The sequence below is a fragment of the Podarcis raffonei genome, chromosome 4 (assembly GCF_027172205.1).
Source record: "Podarcis raffonei isolate rPodRaf1 chromosome 4, rPodRaf1.pri, whole genome shotgun sequence".
Taxonomy (NCBI): domain Eukaryota; kingdom Metazoa; phylum Chordata; class Lepidosauria; order Squamata; family Lacertidae; genus Podarcis; species Podarcis raffonei.
In genome coordinates this window covers 24,672,283-24,688,855 of record NC_070605.1, presented here as the reverse complement: position 1 = coordinate 24,688,855, position 16,573 = coordinate 24,672,283, and the positions used below count along the sequence as shown (strand labels likewise).

Here is a 16,573-nt window from a genome sequence, read left to right as displayed (position 1 = left end):
GGAAGACTAACAAACGAGCAAAATTAATCAAGCCGCTTTACTTCCACCGCAGACCCAACCACGCGGGGGGGTGTCTCTCTCTCTCTCTCTCTCTCTCTCTCTCTGTGTGTGTGTGTGTGTGTGTGGTCCCGCTATGCGGGCGTGGCGAGGGGCGGAGCTTGTAATTGCAGCAGGCGGGGTTCGAGAGGCGACCGCGGGGGCGTGACTAACGTTGCTGTGGGGCGGAGTCTCGCGGCGGAGCTTCCCTGCGCTTCGCCCTGGGGGGCGTGGCCAGCTGCGCCGCTGCCTGCAGCACTCGGGTTGCCTCTATGCATTGGCGCGCGAGCTGTTCGGCGCTGCGAAGCTACTGGGCTCGTGGAGATGCTGCAGTAGCGGCGGCGTTGGCTGGGAAGCCTTTTGCTGCTGCTTCATTCATGGTGGCAGGAGGGGTTGCCGTGGCTTCCGCAGCCGCCTTCTCTTGCCCAGGACCAGCCTGTGATGACCCCGGGCGTATTTCGGGCTGTTTGAACGGCGGCGGCGGGGGGGAAAGGGGAGCTTGATGAAAGCGATGTCTCCTCAACAGGATCACATCGGGCAGGGGCGCTCTTCCTCCCTGACCGGAGGGTCCCGGCTCTCCGTAGCTTCCGACGCCAGCAAGGTGAGTGAACCCGCCGCCGCCCCTTTGCAACCCTGCCTGGATCGGGGGACGGGGACGAAAACCACCTTCTCCTGGGCAGACAAGAGACGGACCGGTCGCCTGCTTCGCCCTTGGGTTTTCCAGCGAAGGCTCCCCGTTGCTAATAATAATAATAATAATAATAATAATAATAATAATATAATAATAATAATAATAATAATAATAATAATAATAATAATAATAATAGCTTAACCTGCCCTTTCCTGAAACTTGCAGGCTGGTCCTGTACGCGCAACTCGGGGACGGGGAGCAAGCCCAGTCGGTTTCCAATAGAGCTTTGCTCCCCAAGGAAGCCGGGCTGGCGCTGCAGCCTCTCCGCGTGCCCAACTTAAAAGCACGCTCGTGGGGAAGCAGGTCCTGCAGAGTTCAAGTAAAAAGACCTCAGTAGCAACTGCAGCCTCTTAACTGGTAGGGAGAGCTCGAGTCCGTGCCAGCCCCTCGTTCACTTTTTTCTTTTTTTGCATGACACCCCCCCCCCGCTTTTTCCACTATGTCATTTTCTCTCCCTGCCCATCAATTTCGGGAAATAATGGGGGGGCGGTGTACCACCACCCCCGATATCCCATCTCCACCATTTCCAGTGTCGATGCATTTGTCCTGAAGCATGCTGGTGGTGGGCGGGGAAGGTCAGGGTGGTGGCGGCGCTACAAAAAGCATCGCTGCAACCTGCGAAGGTTCCCGGTCCTTAAATGCTGCAGAAAGACGGTCCTGTGCGCGCAACGCGCACGTTTCGGGAAAGCGCAGTAGATGGAGGTCGCTTGCGTTCGGGGGGTGGTGGGGAAGGGGGCTGCGAATCTTGCGGGAAATGTGCTGCATAGCTGGCGCGGGGGGTCGATCGATCTTTCCCTCCCCCGCCCTTGGTAAGATCTCCAACGGAGCGTCGTGATCGAGAGAAACCACCGAGCTGCTGTTCTTGGCACATCGCGTTCCTTAAAAGCGCCACCAGGGATCCCTCGGGAGGCGCGCGATCGCCTCGGTCCTCTTCCCCTCCCTCCCTCCCTCCCTCCGCGTCGCATGCGTGCTTCACCTTCCCTGCCCCAGGTTTGCATGCCTGGATTGGTGGATGGACAGACGCGGTTCTGTTTTTGAGTAGCAGCTGCTGCAAGGCGCTCTCGGAGCCCGCAGTAGCTCTTTCTGCGCCGGCTGCTCATGGACGTGAGGCTCGGCGACCCGGGGACTTCGTGATCGGTCTGCTTTGAAGGTGGCATCGTCGCGACAGGCGATCTCGTCGGGGTGGCATTTTCTACATAGATGCTGGCTGGATCTGTGGTGGCTCCCTTGGCATGTATTGTTCCAGGTAGTCTTAGATCCTGGACTTAATGGTCTTAGTCGTATACCTTCTCTCCCACCAGTAACGTGTATTGATTCACTAGCGCTCCCACCCCCCATAGGAATGTATATTAATTCACCTGCTTCAAGTTGTGGGGTGATCTAGGGCCCACCTACTCATTTTGCTGAATGGGCACCTGGATTGCTTGCTAAAGTCCTGTCCTTGTGGTGCCAACTACATTTGATGCCTCTAAATGAGAATGGGACAAAAAGTGGAGGAGGGTTGGCATTCCTGGTTTGGCTTGCGCCTGCAGTTGTACTGTATTTCTATCTAAAATTACATATTTTAAATAGAGTGGTGCTCTTGCCCAGTGCAAGCTTATCTGAAATGTATGGGGAAATAAACCCCCATTGAAAAAATAAGCATAAAATATTATGCATTCTCATAATTTGTGCAACAACCTTGTAAGGCAGGCCAGTATTGTTATCCCCATAGTAACGACTGCAAGGTATGAGCGCGGAACTCAGGCTGAGAGATTGTGTCGGGCCTAATGTCATTTTTGTGGTTGATGAGATTTTTGAACTTTCTGGAGAAGTGAATGGGAGGTGCACTTGTTCTTGCTTTTGCATGGTGTTGTGGTTAATGTCTTGTTTGAATCAAGACCTGGGAGACCAGTGCTCAAATCTCTATGGGGCTATGAAGCTCATTGAATGACCCTGGGCCAGCCACTGTTTCTCCTCATCTTAACCAACCTCACAGGGTTGTTGTGAGGTTAACAGGGAACCGTGAATGTCACCTGGAACTCATTGGAGAAAAGATGGGAATTAAATGGAATCTCTGTAATATACGCTGCAGCAAGGCTGCAGATAGATGGCTGCGTCTTTTTAACATGTGTGTTCTGTGTACCTGCAGCCACTTCCAGGTTCTCGGCATGTCTGTGAGACAGAAGCGTGCAACTATAACTGTACGTGCAGCTGTCACGCAGTTTCCTCTGCAGAGGAAATCTTGCCTTTCAAATAATGGCCCCTTTCTCTGCATGAAATCTTAGGGTATTTCCTGGAGCAGGCCAGCAGATGATGGAGAGGAGGAGAAGAGTTGGGTAGTTCCTCTTCCCATCACCAAATAAGGGGAGTTTTAGACATTCCCTGCTGTTTCTGAATTGACTTTGGATAGTACAACGTTTTACATTGGCGTACGAATTGATTTTTATACCTGGTTTTTGTTATACTGCATAAGATTCCATATCTGCTTGTTTTTCCTTAAACAAACTCTTAAAAACTGCCCTAGGATAGTAATAAAGGACATGAACTTCTGCTGACCTAAAAACTTAAGAAGAACTGCACCAAGGGTGCATCTTGTTCAGTATCCTGTTCTGGGAAGTCTGCAAGCAGGCATGAAAGCAGCAACCCTCTCCAATATTTGTCCTCCAGCAGCAACTGGTATTCTGAGGCATCCTGAACATAGAGGCCCCATTTAGGTTTTGCAAACTGGACCTGCTGCAACAAAATTTTGCAGTGTGGAGTGCTGCTTTTCCGGGTGCTGGCCAGTCCGCCCCGTCACCTTCAAGGATATTCTTGTCTATTACCCCTCCAGCTTGGTTTTCTGTGCACTGCCCCTTCTCCGCGGCAGCTTGGCCACTGAGCATGCTCAGTCCTCATTTGGCTCTTTTGGATTCTTCTCCCTCCCCAAATATTTTTGTTCTTCTGCAGATCTTGGGTTTCCTCCAAAGCCTGCTGCTACCTCGCTTTTGTGCATAGGTGGCACTGTTTTTGCAGTGCCAGAATCCACATGCAGCAAACGAATGTGCTGTTAGACTATAAATAATGCAATGTGGTGCCCTGAGGCTGATGGGATCTGTGGCAGGGGAGCATGTATGTGAAGTCTGGTATGTAGGTTGACTAGTAATATACAAAAAAGGCTGAAATCTTAGAAATCACACCCCCTGACCAAATAGAGAAACCTGTGTTGGGAGCTGGTTGTGTTGGAGTACTGCTTTTTCATATTCTTCCACCTCTTCTAACTCTAACATTCAAAACATGTTTTGGGATGAGCCCTGGTTGAAAGTAAATACTGCACTTGCTGTGTTGAATCGGCTCAATACTGTTACACTATTTCTAGAGAACTCGTACATAAATTGATGGCTATAAAAGACCATTTGTAAAATCTGTTCTGTGTCCTGAAACACTTTTGCATATATATTTATGGCAAATGGTTGTAAGCATTTCCTTTATTGCGTAGCCTACTGGTCTTCCAGTGGAATCCTGATCATGATACAGGTAACCTTTAACAACGTATAGGAATTCGCTCCCTTTTTATTGTTTCAGATCACAGGATCTGTGATCTTCAACTGCTCATCCTACAGGAGCTCAGCTTAAATTCTGGAGGTTAGCATTGGGTTATCAGTGTGGTGTAGCAGATAACATTTCAGTACTGGGTGTGAGAGACCAAGGTTCAATTATGTGTCCCACCATAAGGCCCAGCAAGTCTCACCTTTTTGGAGGGATCACTTCGCTCTGGCCCAGCCATACAGTACGGTGAAGTGACCAGGTTTGGGCAACAGCATGAAAGAAACAGAATACAGTAGATGAAGACAGGAATTAGTGCCATAGCATCAACTTTGCCAGCAGAGTATTTTAGGTTCAATCCCTAGTATCTCCAGGTATGGCTGGACAGATGTGTGTCTGATATTAATAGTAATAATATTTTATTATTTATACCCCGCCCATCTGGCTGAGTTTTCCCAGCCTCCCTGAAAAGCTGCTACCAATTAGTGCGAGTGAGATGGACCAATGGTTTGACTGAGTGTAAGGCAGCATCCTGTTTTGTTAATGGAGTAGCAAGATTTTTAAGAGGTTAGGTATATTGTTTGGGTATGTTCAATGAAATACAGGTAAATTAGAATAAGCAGAGTGTTATCAACCAAATGCACCACTCTTAAGTTGTTTGGATCATCTGTTGTGCTATAAACACCTAGGAGAATTCCAGTGTAGAAACTGCACTATGCTACAAAATTTTCCTGCACTTCAGAACGTGCTTTGGTGTGTGGGCTTGCCTTTGTGTGTGAAACCTGGCAGAAGAAAGAGTGTGATTTATGAGTCAGATATGTTGGGGGCTCAGAATATGTTTCAGCATACATTCTCTCTCCTCTCCCCCCCCCCCATTTTTGTTTTTTAAAAAACTGGCCCTGCCAGATACTATTCCAGAATAAATAGTGCGAAGACTAAAAGGAACCAAGCTGGGAAGGAAATCTCCTATTTGCAGGGTTTGCATTAAAATGTCATTAAATCCCCGCAAGCGCATTCTCCTTGGAGAATTGCTGCAGCAGGCTGCCAGATTGCTTATTGGGATTTTAATGCCTGCCTGGGATATTACAGTACACTTCATAAATATTTCCCGTCCTGATCATGTTGGGGAGAGTGGGAGAGAAATGGGGACTCCATATATGTAGTTTTCTCCTGGACCACAGCCCTCAAGCACAATGTGAGACTCCTGTCCTGGTAAACATTTCATTTTTGCCCAGTGCATTGGCCCTTCAAAGTCAAGGACTTTGAGCATCTGAAATCCTGTTCGACCGTAGTTCTGGTGGCAATAAGAAATCATGCCTTAGCTTAAGATCAGAGGAGTAACTGTGTTAGTCCTTTCTTAGAAAAGCAACACAGAAATCCCAATGAAAATCCTCATCATTATATATTTTACATGTCTGTTTATTTGCACATATTTTAAAATTTTATATATGGGTGTTTTATGATGGCCTATACTTATAATGCCTAGTAAAGGTTTGGCAAAGTAGAAGCAACACACATTCTTGAGGCACCTTTTTGTTGTTGTTGTTGTTTAGTCGTTTAGTCGTGTCCGACTCTTCGTGACCCCATGGACCAGAGCACGCCAGGCACCTCTGTCCTCCACTACCTCCCGCAGTTTGGTCAGACTCATGTTTGTGGCTTCGAGAACACTATCCAACCATCTCATCCTCTGTCGCCCCCTTCTCCTTGTGCCCTCCATCTTTCCCAGCATCAGTGTCTTCTCCAGGGAGTCTTCTCTTCTCATGAGGTGGCCAAAGTACTGGAGCCTCAGCTTCACGATCTGTCCTTCCAGTGAGCACTCAGGGCTGATTTCATTAAGAATGGATGCGTTTGATCTTCTTGCAGTCCATGGGACTCTCAAGAGTCTTCTCCAGCACCATAATTCAAAAGCATCAATTCTTCGGCGATCAGCCTTCTTTATGGTCCAGCTCTCACTTCCATACATCACTACAGGGAAAACCATGGCTTTAACTATACGGACCTTTGTTGGCAAGGTGACGTCTCTACTTCTCAAGATGCTGTCTAGGCCTGTCATTGCCCTTCTCCCAAGAAGCAGGCGTCTTTTAATTTCGTGGCTGCTGTCACCATCTGCAGTGATCATGGAGCCCAAGAAAGTAAAATCTCTCACTGCCTCCATTTCTTCCCCTTCTATTTGCCAGGAGGTGATGGGACCAGTGGCCATGATCTTCGTTTTTTTGAGGCACCTTAGTGACTATCAAATTTATTCTGGCATAAGCTTTTGTAGATTGGAGTCCAGTTAATCCAGTGCATTTGATAAAGTGAACCGTAAGCCACAAAAGCTCATACAGTAATATATTTACTAGTTTTAAGGTGCTGCAAGATTATTTGTTAACATCAGTCGATATTGTATGGAGAATAGCTGAAACTATTTTATTGTAGTACTGCCAATGCCTCCTATATAGATTTTTATTTCTGTGTGGGGCCAGGCTAGATTCCATTGAGTATTTGAATTATCCTCATCAGATTATTAGTGAGAGCATAAGTATATGAATACAAGTAACTATAAAATGAGACTGCACTATTTTGCAGTATCAAAATACTGCAGCAAGGAAACATTTGCTCAGGTATGTATTCTCACTATGGTTGCCTGTAGACAGCCAGTTGAGAAGCTTTAATACAGGGAAGGAGTGGGTTCTTATTTTCATGCGTCTGATGTGCCACAAACATTTAAGTTTCCTTCTTTGATCTCATCCTCCTGTAAAAAGTTTCAGTTCAACATTGGCGTGCATTCTTCTTGCCACATCTTTGAGACAAATGGGATACTTGTGGGAATGAAATCTTCTGACCTTGGGGTTGTATCCAATGTTCGCCCTTCTCAGAGTAGACCCAATGAAACGGACTGACTTAATTTTAGCAGGTCTGCTCCTGAGTAGAACGTATTTAGATCCAACCCTCGATTAGCAAATGTGTAAGTGGGAAGCCTCAATCCCGTATGAACAGAATTGAGCACACTATAACGTTTTGTAGTGAGTCTAAGGAGTTGCTGGTTTTTAGAAAACGGTGGCAGGTGAATCAGTGTAAATATCAGCTTGTGAACATGTTCTTGTGTAATTTCAGATAACGTAGAGCTGAGTTCTGATAGCTACTTACAAACGCACCACACAGAAAATGTGTAGTGATTGTCCACACAATGAACTCATTTCCCTCTTTGGGTGGTAAGTATAACTAGCTTTACCATGTGGCCAAATTGTTACAGATACCTGGTGGCCCACATCTGTCCCATGGTGAGATTATAAGTCATCACAATGTGGTGTTCTCTATCACCTTAAATTGCATAGACACCTCATATTTAAAGAGGATGACTTGCAGTCATAACACAGGTATGCCCCTAATGCCTTTGAAAAGCAGCCTGTTTAGGCACTGTGACTCTGTGTAAGATAGAGCTGTTGGTTTGGTGTTGGCAAAGCTGGGGAAAACTGGCTGCCTGAGCCTCTAAAAATGCTCTTCTGGAGCACAGGAACAGTATACAGTACAGTAAGCTCCTAATCACCTGATGATGGATGATAAAAGAATAATGCTGGCTTTTTGGAACTGAAAATATTTTTTTCCAGCTGTGGAGTTAGCTCTGGGTCAGATTGGGGATTTTGCTGTATACTATGCTGGTAAGGGACGCGGGTGGCGCTGTGGGTAAAACCTCAGCGCCTAGGACTTGCCGATCGCGTGGTCGGCGGTTCGAATCCCCGCGGCGGGGTGAGCTCCCGTCGTTCAGTCCCAGCTCCTGCCCACCTAGCAGTTCGAAAGCACCCTTAAGTGCAAGTAGATAAATAGGTACCGCTTTATAGCGGGAAGGTAAACAGCGTTTCCGTGTGCTGCTCTGGTGCCGATTCGCCAGAGCAGCTTCATCACGCTGGCCACGTGACCCGGAAGTGTCTGCGGACAGCGCTGGCTCCCGGCCTCTAGAGTGAGATGAGCGCACAACCCTAGAGTCTGTCAAGACTGGCCCGTACGGGCAGGTGTACCTTTACCTTTACTTTTTATGCTGGTGATACGCTGTACTGTTTATTATATATTAAATTTCTATACTACCCTACATCCAAGGATCACAGGGCGGCTTACAATATAAAAAAACAATAATACATAACATAGTAACAGTAACAACAACAACATAACCCCCTCCCCAGTTTAAAAGGCCATAGATTGTTTAATTAGCCAAAAGCCTGGAAGAAGAGGAACATTTTTGCCTAGCGCCTAAAGATATGTAACAAAGGTGCCAGGTGAGTCTACCTGGGGAGAGCATACCACAAATGGAGCCACCGCAGAAGAGGCCTGTTCTCATGTTGCCACCCTCCAGACCTCTCGTGGAGGAGGCACGTAAAGAAGGGCCTCAGAGTGTGATTGCAGGGTTCGTATCTGTTTATATGGGGAAATGTTCAATTGTAATATCTGACTAACCAACCTCCTGGGTGTATTCTGTCTCTCACAAAATAAATGCAGAATGCATACAGATTGGGGTGTGTGTGTGTGAAAATATGCAGTGAAATGCATCAGTGTTTAATAGGTTATCCCTAAACTGGAATAGACAAGATAAAGTGGGTGGGGTAGATTTTGCAGGAATGGGGTGAGAAACTATGGTTTGTGTCAAGCTTCTATCAAAATTTGGCCTATTAAGAATTATCATTGTGAAGTCTGCTACAGGTCTTCTATAATCACATATTTTGAAACCAAGAGACAAATGACATTGTATGCTGCAAGATCTGTGTCTTCCCCCAAGTGGGCTAACTTCCCTTGGTATAAACAGTGCTGAAAAAATACAGGTACTTGATGCCAATGGTAGAAATGTGAACTTTTTAGGTAGCCAACATTTTTCTTCAGTGCTGGGACTTGGGTAGTTGCCTCAGAGAATTTGAAAGAGAAATTCTGTGATCTGGAAAGGAGCTTGTGAGTCATCAAGCTGAATAGAGAGGAAGATATTTATATTAATTATCGCATCATGTCTCGTGCATCAGAGAGAGGGTTTAAGGTTGGTTATTTAATGCAAATAATTTAAATTGGTTTAGGGAAGCAAATGCTTTGAGAATAAGACTTAAGCACTTCAAACAGATGCACAACATATTGACTAGCAGGGGTTAGAAATTTGCAGTGACTTAAGGCCCCTGTAGTATGTAATAGGCTCATTTTTGAGAACTATTATACACATTTCCTTTTAGGATAACAACTTTCCTAAAAGGTAACTTGTATAACATTATGCAAGTCAGAATTATCACAAGTGTAGGCTTTTCAGCATTCTAGAAGTGTTTATACATATTTAGTAGCAGCATGGCAGGCAGAAATTCAAAAGAGGAAGCTTTCTAAAGGCAATCTCAAGAAAAGCTGCATATTTCGAAATTCTTCCTCATATCTGTTTGGCACAGGAAAACAAAGGTTTATCTACCTGTTAGTGACCGCTGCTCCCCATGTGACAGGCTGTTCTTGTTCATAGATCATTTTTCTATGTGAATTCATTCACGAACCTAAGGACAGTTTGTTATAAAGCCGGTTGCTGCCAGGACAGCTCAGGCGTTGTAATCAAGTGAGTACATTACATACTGTGACAGCCATGTGTCGGTCCTTTGTATTCTCCATTGTTTGTTATCAGAGGTGTTCATAATACTGTACTGTAGTTGTGTTTCTCCGTATCTCACATTTGTTTTCTGCTGGAGCATAGCTCAGGGTGACGTGTGGCTGGCTGGCTGGGACTGATGGGAAGTGTACTTCAAAATAGTTGGAGGGCACCAGGTTGGCAAAGGGCAGGGGATTCCTCCCTGATTCCTCTGTAACCGTGTGTATGTGAGTCTGGAGGAGGTAGGATGCTTTTTGAAATAGTATTGCTTCAGATGGCTTATTTCTTTCTGCCCTGACTTCTTCTGGGCAATAAGATTGGATCCTGTTTTGTGTGTTTGAGTCCTCTGCATTTCTGTTTTATTTGCTTTCCTATGCTTTTTATAGAATCATGGAGTTGGAAGGGACCCCAAGGGTCATCTAGTCCAGCCCTGTGTGATGCAGGAATCTTTTGCCCAATCTTGAACCCACAACCCTGAGATTAAGAGCTTCATGCTCTGTTGACAGAACTATGTGTTTTTATTCTTATTCTTTTATTCTTACTGGTTTTTAGCTGTGTTTTTGTGTTGTATATACCATTTTTTGAAACTTTAAGCTATTTATAGGTGCTTTCAAATAAATAAAAATACAGGATTCCTTTAAGGCTGCACATTTCAGAGCTCATCACATTGAACACTGAAACATTGAACGTCCATGTAAACATGCCTCAAACAGAGTTGCAGGGATCTTGAAATGCTTCCAGAAACTTAAAAAATTGAGTTTGTAAGGGTCAGCAGGGTACGATCAGGTTCACTTCAGGTACTGGGTTAGGTTGTCTCCTTCTGCATGATTTTATATCGACACCCTTGTCACCCTTAGACTTTCAGACTGTGTCTATCAAAAAGCGTTCATGTGGTAATTATTGCTGAGACGACAATGGAATTCCGGCACCCAGATAAAATGGGAATGCTGACAGCGGCCAGGGTTCACTTTTTGGCCTTGTAGGAAAGAGGGTTGCTCTAGCGTTTGACATCTCTGTGATGGAAACTGGAGTAGAAAACCAGTTCAGTTTTTAGACTGAAGTGCCGGAGTCAGAGGGATATTGGACTCTGTATCTGTTTCTGTGGTCCTTCCTTTGTTTTGGGCCTCCCCATTTGGGGGCCTGTTCTCTTCCTGGAGGCCATTTTGAAGAAGGAAATGGCAACCAAACAAAGTCACTCGCTGTGGGATCCCTGGTTCAGTGGACAAAATGTGAAGACAGGAAGAACATATATTGAAACCCTGTTTAAATATGGTCATATTCAAACGAAATTAGCATTTCATGACAGGAACCATGTAAAGTGAGGTAAGTTCATAATGGAGGGAACGTGCTTCGTTATAAACGCACGTCCCATAAACGCACGGACAAAGGCTGCATGTACAAATGTAAAATTGGTTGTACATCAGTGCCAAAGTTTCCACACAGAACCCTGGAAAATTTAAAAGGCGGTTCTGCCTTAGGCCTCTTTGCAGAACTAACCACAAGACCTGAGTCGCTTCGAACGAGGCAGTCGGTGTTAACTTGTCTTTTGGTTTGCAGCTCAGGAATTTCTCGAGACAGCAAGGCCAAAATATTAAGAACTGGAGCTAGTGCAAGAGGTATTGATGTTCGTTTTTTGGAACTGTGTACGTATTGTGGCAGATTTATTTGTCTCCTATCTCGCATAAGACATGTATTGGTGTGACTGGCTTTGGGTTTGCCTGAACTAAGATGTCCAAATTTGATTTTTAGTGTTCCTGTTTCGTTGTTTCCCAAATATGGAAAGATAAGAGTGAAATGAAAAGAATGTTGACAAATGAACAGGAGAAAAAGTGAATTTTATTTAAAACAGTGTTGACTGTGTCTGAGAACTTCTTTCAGATCCACATTTTCCCCCAATGAGCACCTTCATGTGGTATTTCTAAATAGAGCTAGCTAGAAAAACTCTAAATTTTGCTTACGGCAATGAATTCTTACATAAACTCTGTACAGGGCGCTTAGAAATTGAAAACATTTCCCCTGCTTTGTTTTGAAGCACACACTAGTGAAGATTTTTTTTTTTATTATACTGATTCCTAGGGTGGGCTATAATTGGGTGATATCTTAATATATTCTGTTTTTGGCTTGGTCCTGCACAGTTGCCTATGAGTTCAGTGTTGCTATGTGTAGGATTGTACATGTTGTAATTAGATTAAAGATAGGATACTTATTTAAAAATTAATAGTGTGCCATTGTACTTCCATGCTACAAACATTATAACTTTCATGATTACCTAGGTGAAAATTTGAGTAGTCTTAGGCTGTGACACTAAACACAATTTCTTTGGCAATTGAAATCTTGGGCAATTTTATTATCCCAGCCATAGGCCAATGTAAGTTCATCCAACAGCAGCTATGTGTCGGTTAGCACAACATACCATGTTTATATCAACACTAATATGCCAATAAAAACTGCAATATCAAAAGCAGAGAATACATTCTCAAATTGCCCAGGATAGCTGATTACATTAGAAACAACCCAATTGGACCTTAACCTCTGTTTAGCTATTGCAAAAGATGCTTCTCCCCTGGCCACAAACCCATTTCTGTGCGCATATTTTATTCTCTGTGTCCAGTGATGATATTTTTTTTAGGAGTGGCCTGAATAAGGAACATTCTAGTAAAGACCAAAGTTTGTTTTTCCTCTTTCTTTAAAATATTTATATACCATTTTTCTATTAAGATACAACTTCAGCCTAGAACAGTAATAAAACACATAAAAATATCAAACATAGAGAACAATCACTGCAGAGTGGATAAATGGCTTAGCCTTAGGACCACCTCTCTCCATATGCAGTTACCCAGACTTTGAGATCATCCACCAAGACCCTCCTTTGTGTGCCTCCTCCACGAGACGACCCAAGGGTGGCAACACAAGAACATTCCTTTTCTTCATTGGCTCCCCATTTCTGAAATGCCCTCCCCAGGGAAGTTTGGCTGGCACCTTCATTATACACCTTTAAGTCCTAGACAAAAACTTTCCTCTTCTTCCAAGCATTTGGCTGATGGATATTTTGCAGGAGAGGGGGTTAATCATTTGTTTTTGTTCTTATTTTTGTGTTTTTTATATTATAATTTAATGTTTTTGAACTGCCCTGAGATCAACAGGTCTAATAGGACTTTATATAATTTTAATAAATAATAAAATAAAATAAAAGTGCAGGCAACCAGCAGGTAAAAGAATTAACAGGCCCAGCAGCTTCAGCCACAAATTTATCAAGGAGGAATCAAAATAGGGGATGGGGAAGCTGTGGCTCTTCAGATGTTGCTTGATTACAATTCATGTAGGTCTTGCTGGCTGGGGTTTATGGGAGTTGGGCTCTCAACAACATCACAACAACATCACTTTTGCTACCCTTTCTATATGAATTGTTTTAAAACAAGCAAACAGATGGTCTTTACACTGCTCAAAAGACCACTGAGACAGGCTTCCCTGGGATTTCCAAAGTTCAGCCACAGAGAAGTCTCTGCCTAGTCCATGCCAAACATCCTCATATGTTAGTGGAAGATGTAAGAGAACCTGCTGTCTCAGGCTCTTTCAGGAGGAAGAGTTGGATATAAATTGAATAAATAATAACCTCTGAAAGTCATGATGAATGGGCAGGCTCATACTGAGAAGACCATTCTTCAGGTATTCTGGTCTCAAATCATATTATTATTACTGTATACCACCCTATACCCGCAGGTCTCATACTGGACAGGAATGGTGAATATATGGCTCATGGGCTGCATTCAGCCTGTAAAATTGTCTTTGGGCCTGCCAGTCCTCTGCCAAACTTTGATGTCTCTTTTATTCCCGTTTCCTTAGCACTAAGTCATATTAGCAGTGGTGCCATGCCAGAGAGAACAGGTTATTTTGCAAGCTAAGTGGAGGGCTTTCCTACTTGTTGCAGTGCTGGACTGGGAGAAGCGCTGCAATCGTGAGGAAAAATAATTGGTTCTGATCTTCAGAAACCAGTCTCTGAAGAGTGATCTTTTCTTACTCATTGATTCCCCTTCCACTGCTGCTTCTTACTGATCGACAAGCATCAATCCTCTCTGTATGTCTGGTATGTATGTGGTTGTGAATGACTGAGAGCCTACGTTTTAATGGTATAGCTTCTTCTTGGTTTTATTCATAATAAACCCAACTACTGGTGATTGAGTCAGGTTGTGCAGAAAAATATATTCCTGGTGAATCCAGTAACTGGAATACAGAAGTTGGTCATCCCTTATCTGGGTAATGCGGATTCAACATTGTGCATATGTGATGTGAATGGATACTAGTGTAGCCTGCTGTAGGGTAAAGATGTTTAGGACTTTCAACTTCTTCCTTGGCTTTATTTATATGTTTTGGTATTTCTTCACACTTTGAATGAGTTTTACTCTGGGTGAACTTTTAAATTCACTTTTGTCGTCATCTTGTTGCCCTTGAGAGGGATTTCACGCTGAGAAACAGCATCTGAGAGCCAGTAATTTGCTTCAAGCTTTCCTACATGTTTTGAGGTCTCTGAGTGGGGTTTCTTCGGCATTGGAACTTGGCACATTTTGTGCTGGCTCACTTGCAAAGAGACGTATCCCTGGTAGCAGTTTGGAACAAGTTTAGGACTGTCTGAGCCATGTCATTTAAAAAAATCCTGCTGGGAAAGCCCTGAAGTCTAGGGAGATGGGCACACTCTGCCAAGTGTTAATCTACTTGCTTTGTTTGTGTACATTTGTGTGTGCATGCACACTCTTCTGGTTAAACAGAAGCTGGAATAAAGAAGCATGTCAAAGTTATGCTGCAACACTACAACGTCGTAGTCCTGGGCTGAAAGCCTATTGGCAAAGTGTCTTGTTTAAAACATCTGAGTTTTTTAAGCAAATGCTTCTTTCCACCCAAGTTTGATTAAATGGCAAGTGATCTCCTGCTGGCAAATGTAAATTATAGCCATAGTTATAGCCATAGTCTTGTATAATCTTTTCACCCTTCCACTATTGATGATATATAATGTACAGGCTTTTCTTTTCTCAGCCTTGCAACAACCCTGGGAGCTGACTTGGGATGTAAGAAGCTGCTCTGTTTTTGTTCCACTGCAGTTCATCTTTCAGTAAAAACGATATTATTCATCTTGCTGTTTGTAGCGCTGAAATTACATAAGTGACATTGTGATTATGTTATGTTATTCCATCCCATTCATTTTATTGCAAAGGAAACAGTGCAAATGTGGTGGTGAGGAAGTTATCAATTTCATAGTGTTTGTGGACAGAAAGCAACTGTAACAGTGAATACCAGTTGTATCCGCTGGATTGATTTCCATTCCGGGCATGGGATGAATAAGTGAATATTGGCAATTTGTGCTTCAATTTCCTCCAGACTTCTCCAAAATCCCTAGAGCTAAATGAGTCACAGTATTCCCATTTTGCAGATGGAATGAGGCTGACAGCTGATCTTCTGACCAAGGTGCTAGACTGGGGCTTGAACCCTATTTTCTAGGGCCCACACTATGGACTCTCTTTTCTGGGCTGTACTTAGTTTCTTAGGACAGAAGCAGCAGTTTCATACTTTGACTAAAGGACTTCTAGCTCAGTACTGTCTCCTCTGATTGGCAATTGTTCTCTAGGGTCCTCAGTAGATGCCTTCTAATATATGCAGAAACATTTTTATGACCACTCCCCACCCTTTTAATTTTTAACTTTTCACCTATTCTTGGGTGGGGGGAGTTACTGGTTTTGCTTTTGCTTTATTGTGTATTTTGCATTTTCATTTTGTCTTTTTATGTTGAGAACCACCCTGTGATCTTTGAATGAAAGGTGGTACACAAATGTAATAAAATAAATGAATAATCTAGCTTTCGGACAGAAAACAAAATAAAAACTTTCTTCCACAACTGTTCTTCATTAGCTTTCTTTCTTTCAGTTTGCAGTGCTTGACTGGGGAGGAAGCCTTTCCTTTTTATTATGACTGTTTTCCATAAATTTTTGGGTGAAAAAAAAAGCACTTTTTACTCCAAGGAGCTTACAGAATAAAGTTAATTGGCATCCAGCTCAGTTCTATAGTTCAGGGTCTTAGTAAAGGTGTTGAGTATGTCTTGATTCAAGCAAAACAACTTGATTCAAACCATTACTCCAATATCACAGACCCTTGCATGGCACAGCATCTGTGTAAGATTGCGTCAGAGGCAGCATTGCAACTGTGCTTTGTGAAGCTGTTCCCTTGACAGTGAAAAGACTAGAGGCTAGAGCCCATGGAGTTTTGTATCAGACAGAATTAAGTGTTAAGAAATATGCTTCTCCAAACACCAAATAGTTTGTGTTGACAGTCCCGGTATGCTAATAATAGCTTTCAATGGGTTATCTGTTTCTAAAGTCTTTAATTTGTTGTACCCCAGTTTTTAATCCAAAGACAATGGGAGCCAGGAAGAAAGTGATATCCCATAGTCCAAACTCTGCTTCATGTGTGTGTCTGTGTTTCGTCTCCATCAGTTTGTCCTGTGAGATACCTGCCTGCCTGCAGGTGAGAGTGTGCCCGCTAAATTTATATCAAACTAACTATCAGCTAATCTTTCTACTAACAGCTAGTAGAAATTGAAGAATGTTAGCATCTTTCTGGAGGACAGCCAGGCTTGAGGTGCTTAAGGCTGTGGTTGCAATCCTTTCCCCAGCTCAGCTCCTATCCTATTACTTCATTAGTTCTAACCCTTCTCCCCACTATTTTTGTACTCGTGTCACAATGTGTGTGTATAGGAAAACCCTCAAACCCTGTAAAGC

General features: G+C 43.6%; 1 protein-coding gene across 5 annotated transcripts in view; it reads left to right on the top strand.

Annotated features, from left to right (window-relative positions):
- The first annotated feature begins 255 nt into the window (after positions 1-255).
- Positions 256-16,573, top strand: part of ARHGAP20 (Rho GTPase activating protein 20) — a 75,063-nt gene continuing 58,745 nt past the window's right edge. The window contains exon 1 of one of the 5 annotated variants that reach the window (XM_053385804.1): positions 256-637. In XM_053385804.1, coding sequence (XP_053241779.1) covers positions 539-637 — 99 coding nt within the window. In that variant the 5' untranslated portion in view covers positions 256-538. Of the gene's footprint in view, positions 638-1,459; positions 1,537-1,761; positions 1,974-11,111; positions 11,133-16,573 lie in introns of those variants that run through there. The other 4 variants (XM_053385803.1, XM_053385806.1, XM_053385805.1 and 1 more) reach the window with 4 other exon arrangements.